Source organism: Geospiza fortis, unplaced genomic scaffold (genome assembly GCF_000277835.1).
Source record: "Geospiza fortis unplaced genomic scaffold, GeoFor_1.0 scaffold194, whole genome shotgun sequence".
Lineage (NCBI taxonomy): Eukaryota > Metazoa > Chordata > Aves > Passeriformes > Thraupidae > Geospiza > Geospiza fortis.
Genome location: NW_005054322.1, coordinates 1829402 through 1849182, shown reverse-complemented (window position 1 = coordinate 1849182; position 19781 = coordinate 1829402). Strand labels below are relative to the sequence as shown.

The 19781-nt window shown below is 36.2% G+C and overlaps 1 protein-coding gene across 2 annotated transcripts in view; it reads right to left on the bottom strand.

Annotated features, from left to right (window-relative positions):
- AKAP11 (A-kinase anchoring protein 11) overlaps positions 1–19544 on the bottom strand; it is a 31169-nt gene extending 11625 nt beyond the window's left edge. For both annotated transcript variants that reach the window (XM_005420745.3, XM_031056789.1), the window contains exons 1-7: positions 19434–19544; positions 13729–13845; positions 10216–10263; positions 8693–8827; positions 7582–7846; positions 2492–7148; positions 181–336 (exon numbers count right to left, since the gene is read on the bottom strand). In XM_005420745.3, the coding sequence (XP_005420802.1) occupies positions 181–336; positions 2492–7148; positions 7582–7846; positions 8693–8827; positions 10216–10263; positions 13729–13845; positions 19434–19493 (5438 nt within the window). In that variant the 5' untranslated portion in view covers positions 19494–19544. The remainder of the gene's footprint in view (positions 1–180; positions 337–2491; positions 7149–7581; positions 7847–8692; positions 8828–10215; positions 10264–13728; positions 13846–19433) is intronic.
- Between the last annotated feature and the right edge of the window lie 237 nt (positions 19545–19781).

Genomic DNA, 19781 nt, shown 5'->3' with positions numbered 1-19781 from the left:
CAACAACATTTTGTAAGAAAACAAAATCATGATATTAGAGCCATTTTTAATAAAAAAGTCATTGTGTGTTGAAGACAAAAATAGTCTCTTCTCCCCCAAACCCCAGGAGAAATATCACTTGATGACAAGTCATTTGATGTCAAGGCAACTGTTTAACTATACTAACATCTTTATAATTACCTGTCACTTAGGTGAAGAAAACTGCTGCTCTCATCAGGATGTTCATCTTCAAAACTTAGATTGGACCAACTCCCAGTGCTATCATCACCAATACTAAGACTCATCTGCTGGCTAACAACAGATTCAACAGAGTGAAATCCTTCTCTTCCAACAGAGCTAAACAAAAATTTAAGACAAAAACATCACTGCATTTCATGCTGATCTGTGTTTAGTTCATTCACAGCAATTTAACTCCATTCCAAAGACATTAAATTCCATTGGAAAAGAAAAGGTGGGGAATCCCTTAATTTGTGCCCTATTCTGAACACAAGAAATAGTGCAACCAAATTAATCTGAAACATCAAAAGGCTTACATCAGGGATTGCTATGTGGAATTCTTTCACTAGAAATCAAAGAGAGTGGTACAAAGAATTCTCTCATTTGGAATATTATTTGCTGTGAAGCACAGAAGGCACTGTAGCCTTGCAGCCTGTGTATCAAGGTACACCTGTCAAGCAGAAGACTTACCATTTCTGAACTTGTTCACCCTAGAACAGTTTGGCTATTTTCCCTGGCCTGCCCTCAGTACTAGCACTTAAGTGGTCTGCTACTGAGGGCAAAGTGCTTAAGTATGAAATATTAGGATTCCATTTTTTAGAAAGTTTTCTGCAAAAAAAGATTTTTCTCCTTCAAGAAAGTGTAGCAATGCATTACTTGTACAGAATTTTTCCCCTCAGGAATTAAGTTTAATTTTTTTACCCAAAAACCAATCAAGCAACCATACCCCATAGAAGCTAATATTTAGAAGACACTTTGAAAAATTCATTTAAAGAAGTTTGAATTCCTTGTTAAAAAAACCAATGAAACAAAAAAAACCTTACAAAATGAGAACATGCAGTTATGAACTAACTTTCATGTGCACAGTGTGATTATCTATATATATGTATATATGAAGCAGTAAGAAGTTCAAGAAAAATGATCAGCCTACTCCCACATAGCAAGCAGCCACAGTAACATTCACTATTTAAAAAGGCAACCTTAAACCACATCATTCCTAACACTTTGCTCCAGTGAGCACGAATTTGCACAAATATGTTCCTGAACTGGAACCCATCAGGGTAATAAAAAAGGTCATTTTTCTCATTTTTATTCACAGTTATACCAGCACCAGTTGTCTACATCACACAAGGCAGTTTCTCAAGGATCATATGCATTACATACCACACACTAGATGACAACAGAAGAAACATTTATAAATTCTGTCACAGCAAAATTCTAATAACGCTTCCTTGCCCCAAATTTAATAATAAACAGTATCTCTTTGAACCCTGCATTTTGCTGTTGGCATATTCCAATTAGAATTTTTAAATAAAAGTGTCATCTTTGATACCATAGGTACAGAAAAACATCACCACATGACTTTCTTCTTTTGTCACACATCACGTGAAGACTCAACCCTGTTGTGCAAAGACCAACAATATACTCAAGAGCACTTTTATGCTCTTAGAATGTATGTGTTTCACATCAAATCTTGAAAAATTTAGTTCAGTCCCACTGTAAATATTACTTCAAAATGAAAAACAAAAGGGTACCGATTGCTCTTGGACCTGAGAAGATTTCACTCTGATCACAGCACAATCAGTTTTAGGAAACAGTTGTTTGCCACAGATTTACTGCAGCAAATATTTCCTATTTATAGACCTAATAAAGGAAACAGTTTGTTACTCTTTGCTAAATACACAAGAATTTCAAAGTCAATTCCTTTGTTATTGTATTACTATTTTATAAGCTAAAGTGTAGCTTAGTAAATTGCTTTTTCTTAAAGTAACAGGTTATTTTTCTTTTGCTTTTTTTTTCTAGTAGTAAAGACACTATCACAACACAGCCATAATAAAAAAATGAAGTCTTTGTACTACAAAGCAATGGCTCATTTGACCAGCATTAGATGTTGAAGAGGAAGGATGAACAGGGAACAAACCTGGATTCTGTCATGGCTCATAGATCAACAAAACCTGTAAGGACTAGTATGTACAACTGTAGGTACTATTTTGAAGTTGAAACAAAAAGTTCCACTAATTAGTCACCTACTAGAACATATGTGCTGACATACATAGTATCCTTGGTTTCAAGCTCACATAGATGGAAAAAAGCTTTTTTTCTCTAGTTCTGAGTAATTTAAATATAACCAGAAGAACAAAAAGGAAGGAAACATTCAGAACATGAAGTGTACCTTTCTAAGAAAATATATATTAAAATTCCTTCTGAGCACATATTTGTATCAACAATCCTTTTTCTGGTACAAAATGCAACAATAAGAGAAAATTAATATTACCTTATGGTAACTGCCTGACCAATATTAGTCATAGCGGATGTCATTATTTCAGTAGTAAGGCTTTCAGCAAAACTGACTCCATCTTGTCCAATACCACTGTCAGCTGTCAAACTTGTGTAACTCAGTTCTCTTTCGGCTTTCTCTACGGCTGCAGTAGCTCCCTTGTCAGAAAACACTGTCCTCTGTTCTACATCAACGTGAATTTTGGGAATATCGAGCTGAAACACTCTTGAATTTTGACAGGCACCACCCAATCCAGAATGAAGAAAACGCCTCACTGGAATGCAGGATCCTTGTGCAGGTAGATGATGGGACATACTTTCTGTACAGTTCCGATGTTCCTTCATACTGCAGCATCTACAGACAGTTCCAGGAAAAGGAGACAGTTTCTCAGTGTGTGAGAGCTTATCCCCATTTTTTCTGTTTTCAGCCACATGGAGAACAGCTGACTCTAAACTCATTTCTAGAGTATCATCTGCTACTTTCCTAGCATATTGTTCTATAGCTTGAATTATACCTTCACTGTAGCCATTTTCATTTATATTACCTGTACTATGATAGAGTTTATGATCTGGGGAGAAAGGAAGAAACGTTCTAGAAAACTTTGTTTTAATGAGATCCCCTGTGACTTCATCAAATTCAGTCTTTTTATACAGACAGGAATCTGTAAGAGACTTTGGCAAACATGCTCCCGACATTTTCAGTTTCTTCCTGACATCACAAGTGATACTGTGGGCAAGAGATTCGGAAAAATGTAACAACTCTGTACATTCCATTCGCTGTGTGCAGACACTCCTCTCAAACATTTGGCCTTCACAGCGATGAATGCTGCTTTTCACCTGCTGTACTGCATCTTTATTCCCTGCTTTGATCACCTCCAGCTTACCATTTACCTGTGCATTTTGGCCAGGAAATGTCTTTCTGCTGTATCTGAATTTGGTTTTTCTAGCAGCTTGCTGCAAGCCCGATTTGATAGACCTGTAAGCAAGTCTGCTGGCGTACTGATCCACCAAGAGCTCGGCATTACCTCCTTCTCTTTTCAGAACACGGATAACGTGATCTGCATACTCGTCAGTCACACTTTCACAGCTTGGGTACTTGGAAGTCAAACCTGTTGTGCCTGAACCTTGTGGTAAAGGAAGCCCAGATGAATCTCTCTCCCCCAGCCACTGGTCCTGTACTGGGCCACACCATTCCTTTGAATTACCATCTTTATTGCCTTTACTCACATAAAAGCAATCCACCTGGCAGTTAACCCTCTTCAACCTCAACAGCTTGCAATGCCTTGATTTCACTACTTTCTTGGCCTCACTGATGACTTTTCCTGCCATATCACCTGCATAATTCCACAAGGAATTGCATGTCTCTTCTGGGATATTTACAAATGCAGTATATCTACATCTTTTCTTTTGCATCTCCAATGGAGCCTGCCTGCCAGCTTCTCTTTCATTTGTTTTACCACCTAAATGGGAAGCAGCCATTTCAGTCGCTACTGAAATTATGTGGCTAGCTAGGCAATCTGCATACTGAATTGTTTTTGCTGAATGCTCCCCTCTCTCAACAGGCATTTCAGAATGATCTTCATCTTCACTACTGTCCACTTCTTCAGAAAGAGACCACATGAGTTTCAGCATAAATTCCTCATTTTCCAAAGAGTCATGTTCAGTTTCAGATGAATCAGTAGTGGATGGATTGTAGGGTGTAGAAGGTGGTGTTGCAGGTGCAAATTCCTTTGCTAATTCTCCCTTGAGTTTCTTGGACAGTTTTCTTAGATTCCTTTCAGAACTACCTTGACATGGTACTAGAGGAGTTGGTGGGGGCGTGTCAGGCATTAAACAGGTATTTCCATGTTTCAGGCTTGATTTTTCGTCCCTCTGCAAAGCACCTTCACTGCCAAACATCTCTGAAGGCAAGCTATTTGCATGCAGAAAACAATCAGTCTGCCTGAAATTCAAAGCTCCTGCTGATAGTTTCTGGGTATCACTTTTTTTGGAAGGCTTGTTTAAGCATGTTATTGAACAGCTTCCTGTGTCAGTACAGTCCTCTGGAACATGCCTAGCAAAAGTCACAGTGGAACAAGGCGGTGGCGATTTTGAAGAAAAATTGTTTCCTTTTTGTTCCTGCCAACAATCTTTAGATTGTAAAATATACTGAACAGAGTGAGTTGGAGTAAGAAATTTACATGGATTATTCAAAGGCAACTGTTGTTGTTCCACAATTATAGAAGCGTTATTTTGTTTCTCAGCCTCTTGCTTCTTTATCACACATTGTTCTTTTTGATTGGTATCTCTGTAAGTCTGTGAGCTCACATTACATGTTAAATTCTCACTGGTGTTGCATAACACAGTTTTACTTTCTTCCACAGATTGTTTTATTACATACTTGGCCAAATGATCTGCAAACATGCTCTTGGGGGTGTCTTCACCAGTACCTTGCACATAAGGTTTTTTATCTATTACTTTTCTTGTTAAAAAATCTGAATACTCTTCTACTGCTTTTGTTACTCTAGATGAGGTTATGGTTTCATAAGCTTCATTTACTATCAAATCTACCATAGTTCCAGAGAAAGTATTAATGCCTTTTGACCCACTTGTTAATTCTGAATTATTGTTCATTCCAGATCTGTTATTTGTTAGTTTGGTATCATTCTGATTACAGAAGAGGGATGGAGTACTTTCCGTACTTTGACTGTGATCTGAAGTTAGATAAATATTTCTGAAAGAAGCAACTTCCTCCTCTCTCATTCTGCTTGGGAAAAATGGATGAGTGGAGTCTTTGACTATTTTAGTACTGTCATCAGCATTTGGAACAGTGGATACTTTCACTTTGTAAGCATGAGAGGAAACCTGCTGCTGACAAAGGGCTCTTCCAGCTAAGGGCACAGGTATTGAACTCACAACACCTGAGGTACAAAATAGAGCCTGCTGTACAGTATATTCCTTCTTGGAGTCTTGGATTGGCTTTTGTGTTACCCTATCATTAAAATTAGGAGCAACTGTGGAAGTCTGTGTTGACTCTAACATACTTTCTGCACTTACATATTTGATATTGTCCATGGAAACACTAATGGCTGCTTGTGTTGTGAAGGTCACATCAACCTGAGATAGTTCAATAAATGCCTCCTGAATGACAGATTCAGACAAATCTCGGGCATAGGATCTTACCACTTTGTTTTCATAATCAAAGGATGAGGATTGTGCAGTAGGTGTTGATGGATATGAAAACTGGCATACTTCCATGATTCCTTCAAACACAAGTTCTTCAGCAAGGTCTGCTGCAAATCGTGCAACAGTGTTGTTAAATATTTGTTTCTTTACCTGACGCAGTTCTTTCAAAGCACCGGTTATAGCTTCGCTCACCAAAAAGTTTGCAATGCCATTAATGGCACGCTCCTTCAGCGAGATTGCTCTACGTCTTCCAATCTCATAAAAAGCCATTTGAAAGACTGAAGAAGTCAACCTAGCAGCCAAATGGCAAAGTGCATTTGTGCATGAAGAAACACCTTTTTGGAGATCCTTAAATGCACTGCTGAAACTTTTTTCAACCAATTCAGTTGCAAACTTTTGAATGCTATCTCTTATCATTAGTGACTTATGTTTAGATTTTGTTTGCTTCACTGGCTCCTTACTAGTTTTCATTTTGAGATCTGCAGCTTGCCTCTTCTTCTCTTTTAAAGTCACCCTTCTGTGTTTTAAATCATTCTCTGCACACATTTGCTCTGATGAGGACTCAGAAAAAAGAACAGAACCCAGTATTTCACACGAAACACTGTCAGCATATGCTGAGTAGCTGTTATAGGCTGCATCACGGTGACTTTGACCCGTGCCCTCTCCACCAAGATTAATTCGACACAGGCATTCGGAGGAACCGCAGCTCCCCAGGGGGCTGAAGGCTGATGTTCTAATGGGGCTGAAGAAGTCCCCATTCTCCTCCCCTGATGTTCTAACGGGGCGAGGGGAATCCGGGACCTCGAAGATGCTGCTGTATGGTGACTCTGGCTTACGAGGAGTTGGTTTCTTTACATTGGCTGGCAGAGTGGGACGATCAAACTTGAATTTCTGAGGGTTCATTGTAATGCTTGCAGAAGATAATTTTTCATGTGCAGTCCTCCTTTTCTGGGCAGGATTCCCTAGGATGGGATCCCTAATAATTTTACAAGAGTTTTCCAAAGCTTGTTCCAGCTCATCAAACCGATCAAAACTATCAAAAAATTCACTCACTTCTGAGTCTGAATCCTCTATATCATCTTTTATTACTGGAATTTTTGGCAGCTGAAGTTTCGCCTTCAAGCTTTTTTGATACCCTTCTTCATCTAAGAAGATGATGGGGCTTGGGCTGGAGCAATCTGACTCAGAGGATTCAGCTGGAGAGGAAGAAAACAATGTTTTGCGTAAAAAATTAACACCTTGATCAGAAGGATTATATGGCTTATAGAAACTCCTTTGTATCCAGGGATCAGAAATTGAGGTTGTAACTGAATTCTTTACTGAGGACCGCTCCTTAAGTCCCAAAATATCTATCAAAGTAGAAGATCTGGCAGATGATTTTCGATGTGCAGAACCCACAACAATCTTTGAGTCAACAGCTTCTAAACATTGAGCAGGGACAGTCTGTGAAGCAGCATCTCGATGGTTTTGAGAAGAAAAGCTGCACGTACCTGAACAAAAAAGAAAAAAGGTAAAAAGAGATTGCTTCAAAACCAAGAATTTCCACAGAACTACAGCAATCTGAACAGATTATTTAATGGCAACTTCTGGGTTTACTATTGTTGCAAAATGCTAGCTCATCTTTCATTATTAAACCAATCTTTCATTTTCTTTAAATCCTATTATACAAATCTAATCACTGACAAATTAATGTATCTTTTAGCACATAAAGTAGAACAAGATTTTATTTGATATCCATCTGACACTGAGATTAGAAGCTTTTGTCCATGAGTTGGAAAACTATTGTGAAAAGAGCAAAAAATTAATTTTTCAATTGCATGATTAATGTAAAAATAAATTTCAATTTATTTACATTTACTTTTTTATTAAATCCTAACAGCCTAAATTTCAAATACCAGCTTCTAGAAGTGTGCAAGAACTTACCAGCACTTAGGATCTTTGAAGGTTCATCTTCATCTAAGTGTTCAAAAGCAGTGACAAAATCATCTTCAATTGAAGAAACTGACTGATTTGTGTCATCATCTTCTCCATGGGTGGTCTCTGTTTGATGTTTTTGTGAAGAGTTGATTTCCACTGCATATCTTATGCCTGCAGTATACTTGCTTAGCAAGGTGAATATATAATCAGCTTTGATCCTTGGGAATGAAGGAGACAGTCTCATCACACAAAACACTTCGGGAAGCTGATTCTAGAAAAAGACAGCAACAAGAAAACAAATACAGCAATCTTCAGGGGATTCATTCAATGCATTTTTATGAAGAGTAAATAATTTTAAAATATTTTAAATACAAGGAAATGAATTTAACAGTTTGTGTAGAGTGATAGCTAGAATGACTTCTTCATTTTTGTAGAATCTGCATTCTGAATTAATCATTGCAATAATGTAACACAACCATGATAACATGTACCAAAGAATCTACTAAACAATTAATGTTAAAAATTTGTGGAGGAACACAGTATTTCAGAGCATGTTTATGCCATATAATATTTAGTTTATAGGATATCTGTTTCTTCGAGGTACCTTTAATCTTATATGCAATACTTGTAATTGGAAAGACTATAATTAGTGTGGAAATAATGGGAACAATACAGAAATAAAAGTAATAGAAATTCTATAATTAATGGCATTTATAATTTTTTTTAAGAAAAGCTATCACTGAGTTTTATGAACACCAGACATTCCCTTAACTTTGGGAACCTCTGTTTCAACAAAAAAGTCTGCTGAAGATGAAAGTTATCTGAGCAGAGCAGAGATAGGTAAGTTGACAAATTTCATATTCTTTCCAAATTGCCAGTGAAGGGGACCATAGCCTAGCAGAAACATGGGAACAGCACCATAATTAAATATTTGTTAAGTATTTTCTGTAAACAATACAACACAGTTAATTTTCATGAAACAACAGAAATATAATATTAATACTACTGTGGCTAAGATGGCCCAAAACCAAAAGCAAGACAGGGTGTAATAAGACTAAACTCTTCAAAAGGCAAAATGTAATGTTTTCTGACATGCAAGAAGACACAAAAATTTTACCTGATGTTTCATGACATAAGGTTTTGCCAAGGTTTTCTTTACGTCTTTTAGAAACACGGCCTCGTTTTCTTTTAGTTTGCGCAACTGGAGAGATTTCAGAACATCTGGAAGCTCTACAGAAACAGCTGATAACTCCTGAATTTAAATAAAAAACATTGAGAATACAAAATCACAAAAACGGAATGCAAATGACAATGGGGTTGATTTCATACCTCCCCTAAATCCTTACAGCTGCTAATTCTGGTAAAGTTTTTCTTTTCTTTCCTATTTCTTACTCTGTCTCCCACTTACTCTCTCAAACTGTGATGTAAAGCTTGCGTAAACAAGATTTAATTCAGTTCATACTTGAAGGATGCCTAAAAGTCATAAAGCAGAATCTTGAAAGTGCTGAAAAGCAGCTGCACGTCCTACAAAATACCCAACCACACTGACCTCCGCTAACAACGGTTCTCAATGGATCTCTCTCTACATGATCTTTGTGTGCTTCACTGGAACAGTACTCCAGCTCCCTATCACAAAAACATGAGCAAGGCACTTCTTTAACATGACCTTGGGCAATCTTCAGAATCATCTAATACAGAAGAGGCCTACAAAAGAGTTCCATTTCTTTTCCAACAGTCCAAACACTACTGATGCCTATGGTTCAAAGCAAATCTCCAAAAACCTGTTCTGTCCAACTTTCCCTCCATTCCATCTAACTCTAAACAATGAAACAGTTCTTACCTATACTTGAAAGAATGTCTAGTATTATAATTTGAAGAATTAACAACATTGATCTAATATGCAACACAAATGGATTCAAAGTTTCTGTTTTACATTTTAAAACATCAGGAAGCTATTACAAGCAAACTCTCCTAAGATCTAGACAGAGTAGAAACAAGGAATTTTACTGTGAACATGTATGTTATGAATTATACTGATATGTAAATTGCACAGGAAGGCTAAATCTTTAACTTATGAAAATGGCACATCATAACCCTCATAAAATATTTCCTTATTTAAATCTTCAGAATAACATCTTAAGGCATAACCATAATACTGACTTCTAAACCCCCATCAGCAATTCACAGCTAGAGGTCAGAACTAGTAAAGTTTAGTTTAGTTTCACACATGCAACTGCACCATATCAATAAACACAACTAAACTAAGGGTAAGATAACAAACCAAAACACTGATACACACAAGTTTTTAACACCAACAACAAAACCCAAACCAAAAAAAAGCACCCACAAAAAACACAAGTAACTGAGACACTACCCACCCAAACACCCCCCTGCATTGCATTTAAGTTGTTATAGAGCATCCTAACACAAAGACTGACTCAGGTAACATTGTAAATATATATAAAACACTGATTATCATATTAAAATAATTATTTACAACTTTTCAATGACATTTGAAACTTAGGCTTTTAAATACTTAAGATACATCTATTCCATTTCTTGAACACCAAATTTCCTCCATCTAAAGATCTAGGTGCTAGTTAGAAGAAATTTTCCAATATAGATAGATATATACTGTACCTGCAAGTGAGCAGTTCCCATCCCTTCTGCAAAACCTATAAATGTAATCTGTAAAATAAATACAAGAGTTCAGTCAAGTACAGTATTTTTTTTTGTTTCCTGCAGATATTTAAGAGTTAAAAATTCAGCAGACTTTAAGTTAAAGCCTCATTCTACTACCACAAAAACCAAACCTTAGGGCAGCACAGCTTACTCAAAGAGCAGCACAGAGTCATACATGAAGAATGGTAACGCTATACTATTTGACTTGAAAAAGGTCAGATCAGACTGAAGAGCATACACAACATTTCAAACTCACTACACAGGAATTATTCTAGTGGCTGGTATATACAGAGCAGCACATACAAGCCTCATTACATCTGTTAAAATAAAGATGATTTTGCAAAGATGAGCGCTCATCCTTCCTTGCTTCAGGCTGGGCACGTATAAAACAGTTCCAGTCTGAAATCTGTCCATGCTGATAAACTGTTATACATTTGGATATACTGAATTAAGCATAATGCCATTATGCAATTTACCATGTAAATTGATTAGCCTGAGGCCAAAACACAACAGATTACTTTAGCCACATGTTTGCATGCCATTGCCAAGTAAACAAACCCTAACATAAAAGAATTAAAATATTCAACCTATCAAAAAAAAAAAAGGTCTTGTCAGGCTCAGGAATCTAAAGTATGCCAGAAATAACAGTTTTACCTCAATTTTTTGCACTTGTGGACAAGTGAGATATTTTATCACATCTTGTCCCTCTTTTCTGTCTACAGGTGTTTTGTACCATTCAAAACAAACAGACAGAAGAGAGTCAATCATTGCTCAAACTCTGCTTCATACATCAGATTTCCTTAGTTCTCATTTATTTTTTCCCTAACAACAAATCCAGAGGCCATCTGCATACTCAGAAAAAAAAAACCCAAGACATTTATTTTCAAAACAAGGCTGTCAGAAAATAAGCTTTGCTTCCATTTTGTAGATACAGAAAAAAGCACAGAGACTAAATACTTCTTCCACTGATGTTTGAAATTTAGTTTTATATGCTTTCCATTTTTTCTGAGCACTATGCAATAGACTGATTTTTAAACCACAACTCAGAAATTTGCAGCAGCTACTCTAGTTACTCCAAAGAACATCACCTAGTTTATATTGATATATTATTAACTGGTTCAGCTACCTACTGGTACATACACAGAATCTCTCTAAGTAGAGAGCTAGAAAAAAGAAATGGCCAGAATTCTATTTTGAACTATTTTTGTGTTTTGAATTTGTCCTTTCAAAGTGTGAGTAAAAAAGAAACCCCAAACTTTATTTTCAACTGAAATCATACTAGGAAAAATTCTGTCTTGTTTATTTCACAGGGTTTCATGCTGGAAAAAAGATCTTATTCTTCCAGTTAATATCTTCCTGCTTACATCCACTTATCCTTGTGTCAGGTATGACAAGATCATAAAGATAATAATGCTTCTCCATAGCATTCCAAATACCTCCAGACAAATTACGTATCTGCAGCACTGTATTCACTGTGTTAACTGTGAAACAATCCTGTTTGAGCAACGTTACTCTTCAACTCCTACACCTTCTCTTCAACTCCTACACAATTCATCTGCACAACATCTGCAAGACAGTCTTCAACTTCTACATTTTTTATCGGTACAGTATGAACTTCTATCAGCACAATATGAACTGAATTACTACACAGAAGGGGCAAAATATCAAACAATTGAAGCTACCTGGGAAAAAACTAGTTCTCTAAAGAACATTTTGAGAGGCTCTAGAGTTTGTTGCTGTTTGGGATTTTTTGGCAGTTTTGATTTGTTTTCTTTAATGGGTGTTTGTTTTTTGTCTTCTTACACGTCCCTTCCTCTTCCTCAAGATAATGATTCCAACCCTTATCTTCTCCCATGGGATAACTCATTGTGAGAGACAGGGCAGTGAGCAGGAGACATAGCTTCACACAAATGAAGGGCAGTATTACACTGTGAAATGAGCAGACAGCTGTCAAAGAGACCACTACTGACTCTGTCTATTTTTGCCTTGACGACGAGGCTAATCTGGATCTCTTTATTGTGATCAAACAACAGTTTTCACAGAAAAAAAAATCACCTTTTAATACCTTGAACATGTCAGAATATATCAGTTCAAAAGTTGTTGGGGAGTAGGCCAAGGAAACAAAAAGGTCATCAGTGACACAAGTCCTTTCTTTAAACTAAAAATAAGTGTATGAGACACTGTATTCGAAGGCTATCTTAAGCCATGGGTACAAAGGAAATGGTACAGGAAAACCTAAATTCTGGTTTTCTCAAGTCTGAGTTCTAACATCATCTTCCATATAAGTATCTTTTCCCTGTATTTTCTAAGAAAAAAATATCTGTTCTGTGACAGGATATTGACCCTCTTACATTTCAACCAGACGACTCTTAATTGCTTGATCTCAAAAGGTAACTAAATATAGTCAACTATCTTTCTCCACAGGGACCATCACTGCAGGCATATAAAACATGTTCCCAGCTATTTGTCAGGTATTTTCTACAAGACAAATAAAACTTCATTGATTCTAAAGCATGGTCTGCCTGATCAGATAAAGACAAGGTTTTGCTCACACCTCCACCACATAGCTCTTCCTCCTTACCTTAATCTGTCACAGCTTTCATCCTTCACAAATTCAGTTTCTTGCCTGCTCCCCAAATGCCTAAACCCCTGACTGTATCCATTCAGTTACACAACCTCTGGTGTTATCCAGGCAACCCTAACTCATCAATCTGCCTCTTGCTACTGCTTATGCAATTATCAGTCTCCCCTAACCACTTCCTCAGTTGTCTTTGCTTCAACTCTCCCCATCTCACCTTCTCTGCATGGCCTGTTCAGGTCAGCCTCTCCTTCTCTAAGCTCCTTGTCAGACCTGTCCACTACTAATTAGAAGTCTTGTAAAACCCATAATACAAGTTATTGGGTTGTATACACTGCTTTTACTTTTTTCTTTTCCCTTTGGAGAAGTTGCTGTTAGTCTTGTATCTCAAACAGTTCTAGTATTTTCTCCTTACAGCTTCAGATTTACCTAGATAGTTCCACATTCTCTAAGGTTTACTTCATCCAGACCTTGTCCTGCTTTCAGACCATTCATACCACATAAAATAAGTCTAGACCTGCCATTCTGAGGCTTCAGCTTTAATCTTCAGACCTTAATCAAAGTGTTCTGCTACTTCGTTAGGATATCATCTATACAACCTTAACCACAGCAGTGCTCACAAATGCAGTACACCCGAGTAATCTATTTACTCACCCTGGTTTTTCTAGTTTCACAAATCCTTCAAAGCAGAGAAATGTCACCTTGAAATGTTACAGCCTTTTTAAGACTTCAGTGACTAAATTCAAGAATGACAACAGGGGGCATAGATTTGAAGGCCAGTAACTTGCAGCATTGTTCCTATTTACTATCCTGCAGCTTTCCAAACTGTTTCAAGAGACTTTGCTTTCTACCGCAGCCACAAAATATATATAAGTGGGAATATTATGGCAAACCTCAATATAATGATCTTGCTCTTCCTGATTTAAGCATTCCTCTGCTGATACATTGCACAACTCTTTCCTGCTGTGTAGCAGCGACTTCATAGATTGCAGGATACTTTCACCAAAACTCTGAAAAATAATGAAAAAAAATTTAAGAAAAAATGCATGTTTAGTTTCGATAAATGGTCCATCCATCTATTCTCTGCTCCCCAGAGGTTTTGCTGTTCTGATTATTATTTCAAATTATTTTATACATAAATCACCAGGTTTGAAGTTTGAATTTACTTCAGGACATGAAGCTGAAGCAGGTACATTTTCTTCAAGCAACACTTTTATTCCAAAATAGTTTGACATTCTGTATTAAAAAAAAAAAAGGAAAGATGTGAACACACAGAAAAAAAGAACAGATTAATCCAAGAAGAAATTAAAATCCCATCTATTCCTTGCATTGTAGCCTCTATATGGAACTTTTCCATCACCTTTTCCTTAAATAGGATGAAAAGTAATTTTAGCCAAGAGAAGTAGTGAAGTGCCTTCAGAAGTCAGAGAAGAAAACAAACAAACAAACAAAAACGCCCAAGAAAATCCACATACACTCTTTCTCTTTCCATGAAGAATATAAAACAACTGTAACTTAATCCCATTTACAAGAAGTAAATACTTCTTGTAACATTTCTTGTAATTACGCTTATGGTGACATGCAAGCACCCAGGGATGGCTATAAAAGGCTGAAGAATCCAAGACTTTATTCCAGTGTAACAAAGCAAAGCAGAGCAAAAGAATCAAGACTATGAAGGCAAATAAGACTATGGAACCACAAAAACTGCTTCACTTAGCTTGTAAAAAAAACCAATATCATCTGAGTTGTTTTTAGGAAGTCAGCAATCTCTTTTTTAATTTAAAATTTGCATCTTCTCTAGCAAATTGGAAGGTTAAGAAGACAAATAAAAACATCAGATGGCTAAAATTATTAAGCCAATAATTATTCTCTATAAGACTGCCCTGTTAAAAAATGACATGTGAAATCAGCGTGTCCAACTTACGACGAAGTATTTCAAATTTACTTAGCTTCTCAAACAATAGCAGAAGTTCTAGATAGCCAAACGTGGACAGAGAATTTCGCATTTCTGGTACTCCCACAACAAAAACAATCCCTTTATAATAAAAAGTGATTTTACATATTACAGGTAAACCTCAATAAAATTTTATTTTTCTCTGTATAAAAAACATCAAATGCCACTATGTTGAAAGCCAAATTACTAGAGCAGGGCCAGTGTTATTGTGGTTATGCTGATGGCAACACAAAATTAGGAAAGCACATCTAGAATGAACAGACAAAAGCAAAACAGAACTTCAGGATCTTTGAAATTGCCAAAATACCTTTCAGAATACTAGCCAACAAGGCTCAGACTGCCACACTGACAGCCAAGGTCAAGTGATGCCAAAGAAGTCAAAACAGTAACTTTTATAGAAAAGTAACAGTCGAACTATTTCATAAAGTATTTTAGGCAGTTATTGGGTCATTTGAAATAAATTAATGAAGCGCTCACCTAATTTCCACTTTTATCAACTCCCTTGCCCCCACATGTTTAGCTACAATTTGCTCCCACTTTGTACTTTCCTAAGAATGCTGTCAGCGCCTTTCTCTGATTCTCTGGATCTTCCAAATTTACAAGAGGCTGCAATACCAATTGTTGCTCAAAGACTATTCCCTGGTAACTCCATCATTCATCTCGTACAAAAGTAATTTGTGAAGCCAAACAAGCATGTTGAAATGTCTGATTTTCAGCTTTTATAGTAATTTAATCAGTCACAACATTCAAAATAGTAATTAGGGAAAAAAAGAAATTCATACAACATGACTTGCTAATTTTCTGCAAGCCAACACTGCTCCAGTTTGAGCACTGAAGGGATCATTGTTATTCTCTAGTTGGCTTTTCTAAAGCTGCAAACTATTACACACACCTCATTTATAAACAAGTACCTTTTCCTAGTTCAACATCTGAAAGGCAAAATGGGTAACTAAGAACCAGAGCATGGTGTGAGGAACTGCTTAAGTACAGGACAGTTCCACATTTTGGAGAATATTAAGTTGAAGTGGGAGATGAAGAAAGATGAAACAACTGAAAAAATCTCCCTAAGGTCTGGAAGGACCAGCATTCAAGGCTATATGCAGTTCTGGTAGCCCATGGTGGCACTATGCAACTGAAGAGATAAAATGTCCATAGCTAAAATGAGGAGTGAAGTGACATATGTTTTTCACATCATATTAATGAATATAAAAAACCCTCAGAATGTGAAAATAATAACCATATGGAAATTAACAGGCACACTACATACACGGAAAAAAATCCCATCTATCTGGACTTCTGTACATCACTTAAATATATGAAGCACTAACAAAGCCAGACCAAGATAGAATTAACTAAAAGAGCTAGTTTTGGAAATGAAGACTTTGCCTGGATGGAGATAATAAAAGGAGGGTTTTGAGAACAGCTGATATAGGTCAGTAAGCAACTTCTTCAAAATTTATCTTGAGACTGATGTCAAGCATCATCATCATTAATAAACTTAATGTGGAAAAAAAGTAAATATGAAATAAAGACTGTTGATAATTTGAAATAAGCAGGTGCCATCAGCTAAGAAGGAGAACAACAAATCATACAGAAAGAACTTGCTCAGCACAACTGTTTTAAAAAACAACCATAAGAAACACAAAGTTATGTCCTTAAAAACTAAAAGCAAGCTTTAAAATTGTATTGCAAATTCACAAACTGGGAAATAAAATACCTTAATTGATTTCTTGATCATGGCATAGCAATATGATACTGCACTGAAAATAGCAAACATGCATCCTTTAGTGAAAGAACTGACATCAGTCACTGAGAAGGACATCCTGTGTAATTGCACATACAGTATTATCCACATGTAAAAAGAAGATTAACTCATAACAAGCAGAGAAACTAGGACTATGGAGGATAATCACTGGAATGCAGAGGCTTTCATACAGAAGCAGACTAAAACCTTAGTTTACACAGCTTCCAAAAACCAAGGCTAACAGAGGACAGATCACCGATTGTAAAAAAAAAAGAAAGGTGAACATCAGCAAAGGAATAGAAATTATTCAAGCAGAAGAATAAGGATATCCGTAAAAAAACAGGTATAAATTTGCTGTAAGTAGCTTCAGCCTGAAATTTATAATCTTAATTATTACTGCAGTGTGGTTCAAAAAGACAACACCAGCAGCAGGTTTGGGGGGAGGTGTTTTAAAGCCCTCATTAACTGAGAGGATATATTTAGTAAGCTTTTGATATTCTTATCATTATCAAAATTGTGCTTGTGACAGCAGAGGACTGGACCCTGAATTTCAGAGAAATCCTTCCATCCAACAGATAGTGACACAAGTTCTCTCACAATCCCAAACTAGGAGACACAACCACATTAAAAACTGAAAACTAGCAAGCTCCCAAGACTATCAGCTTAGTTTAGGTAAGGACAAGAGGTCATCTTCAATGAAATAATATTTTTTTTGTAACTACTACACTTCCAACGTACATAAACATATGAGCAAAGAACAGCCAAGCAATCTGTAAAGCTCTACTTGGTAGGCCTCTAGGACTTCGTATTCTTTCCTCACATAAATTCTTGCCAGAAATCCTATTTCGTTCACAAGCACAGATTTCAAATTTACTATGTTTTGCCAGGGGAAAACCAAAAATACTGTCAAGGTGCTCAGACATGAACAGTGGAAATTCTTGTCACACCTCCAACTCAGCTGAGCAATTCAAAGATTTGCATTGTTCAAGCAAATAGAGAAGTCATTATCAACAAATCCATCACAGTACACTGGAGGAGATATTTGGTCTCATGAAATGTTTTATAAAACAACTGCTTTCTAATATTTCAAACAACCTTTAAGATGCCACAATCTCCAGACAAATGAAGTGCAGTGCTGGATAGTCACACTTCCACTGCTCTTAAATAACAAAGCAGCTCTTCCTGATTTCATCTGCTCTGAGATTTAAAGTGACTGAATATTCTGAGGTAATTTTGTAAAAATAGAAACTAAGGCTCTAAATATGCACACCATAACTGTGCGCTGACTTTTAAGAGCTACTACTGCAACAATTCCTGTTAGCTGTGACAAAGTATTATGAAGAGGACAGGAATCAGACAGCAATCCTCTGTAATCCAACAAAAGGTGAAACACAGTGCAGTTCTGACCACCCTACTGCCTGGCTCTAAGAGAATGAAAGTTCCACACTGTAATCTAAATAGACACCTCACAGGTAAACATCAAGAGGAGGCAGCCACAGATCAAAACAATGAAGTCTGGCTGCAGAAAGATGCAGAATTCTGCAGGAAGGCTTGAATTAATGTTTCTAGAACCACACAGTCCAGAATGCTAAACAGCAATTGATGGAGCACTTCACAGGAGTAATATTTTACGCAACTATTAGAATCAGTGAGGAATCACTGGTCACTGTCATTATTAGAGAGATGCTTCTGTAACCCACAGGTCTAAGAACCTGGTGGGGCAGCGAGGGTGGTATTTTTTTTGTTTAGTAAATTGAAACAGAAAAACAAATAAAGGGCAGATTTTAAAAGTCTTCTAAAAGTAAGTTTATGTTCAGGTTAAGGATGCAAAATTACTTGACTGTAGTTGAAGATCTCTATCTGAGCTGAAGAGTCCTCATAAACCAATAAAATTCAAGGTTTTATACCACGTGTCTTAAAGTGAAAGACTATCACCCATAATTACAAACCACTTAATATATGGCAGTTAACATTCCATGTCAGGACCTGGAACAACTGACTATCAGCCTGGCTGTCTCACAACACCTTCCCTCTGCCTTCAAACAGGACATATACCACAGACACTGTTTCTTTAAAACAACAAAATCTGCTCCTGAAATAATGTAATTTTCGTGTGATAGAATGCTTCCTTGCTCAATTTCTCCTCTTACTGTTGCAGTAACTTGCAAATAAGGAAGTTATTAATAGCCAAAGAAGACCTAGAAAATTACTCATCTGTGTTCCACTACCTAGAGAAATACGGTGAGAAAAATAAATTTGTTCCTTCAGGATAAACTGCAACTTTCACTTTATTAAGCGCTTATAGAAGAAAATTTTAGGAACAGTATTTATGTTCTCCAAGTTGAAGTGACAAAATTTAAAACAATAAATAAACTTAATTCAATGTTAGAAATCCCCCCTAATATCCTTTGTAAGTGCTAGATATATTTTCTTTTTCACCAAGGCATTTCCTAAATGTTCATGCAAAAACAAGGATAAACCAGACAAGAAGCAAGATCTAAGGATATTACAAGTAATCCCTAAAAGAGGCTTCATAGAATTCAATAAGACTATGTAGTTGTATTTTAAATTATTACATATAAACTCGAAAAATCTGCTCTAAAGTAGAAGCTATATTCTAATAAACAAGGTGAATTCTATGAAATTAAAACATCACAATTTTATCACATCATCATGAAAGAAAAATGCATTTCCTTAAACGATGCTATCTCTCAGTTCAATTACACTAAATACACCAGAATGCAAAGCAAAAGCAATTTCTTTGTCACTATGAAACATCAACCAACCAAAATCAAAACATATTAAACCCCCCCCCAAAAAAACCCAAACAAACCAGTTCACTTGCTTCATTATTAGATCGAAAAACTCAGAAATACTTTTTTTTAAATACAGATAATTACCTTTTCAACAGATATTCTTGATTTCATGCGATTGCCCTGAGCCCTGGTGTACGTGTCCATGATCTTACCAATCTTGGTATTCAATGACAGACATCAGCTCAAAAATGCCTGCAAAAAACATTTATATGTGATTACGTTATATATACACTAATATTTATACTAAATATTATTTATATTTAGTATACATATAAACTTTATATATATATATCAACTTTATATATATACACTGATATTTATACTAAATATTAATATTTATAATAAATTTATACTTTATATATATATACTAATGGATAAATATATCCATTTAGCTCATATCCACTCTAAAAATGCAAGTAGACAAAACAAGAA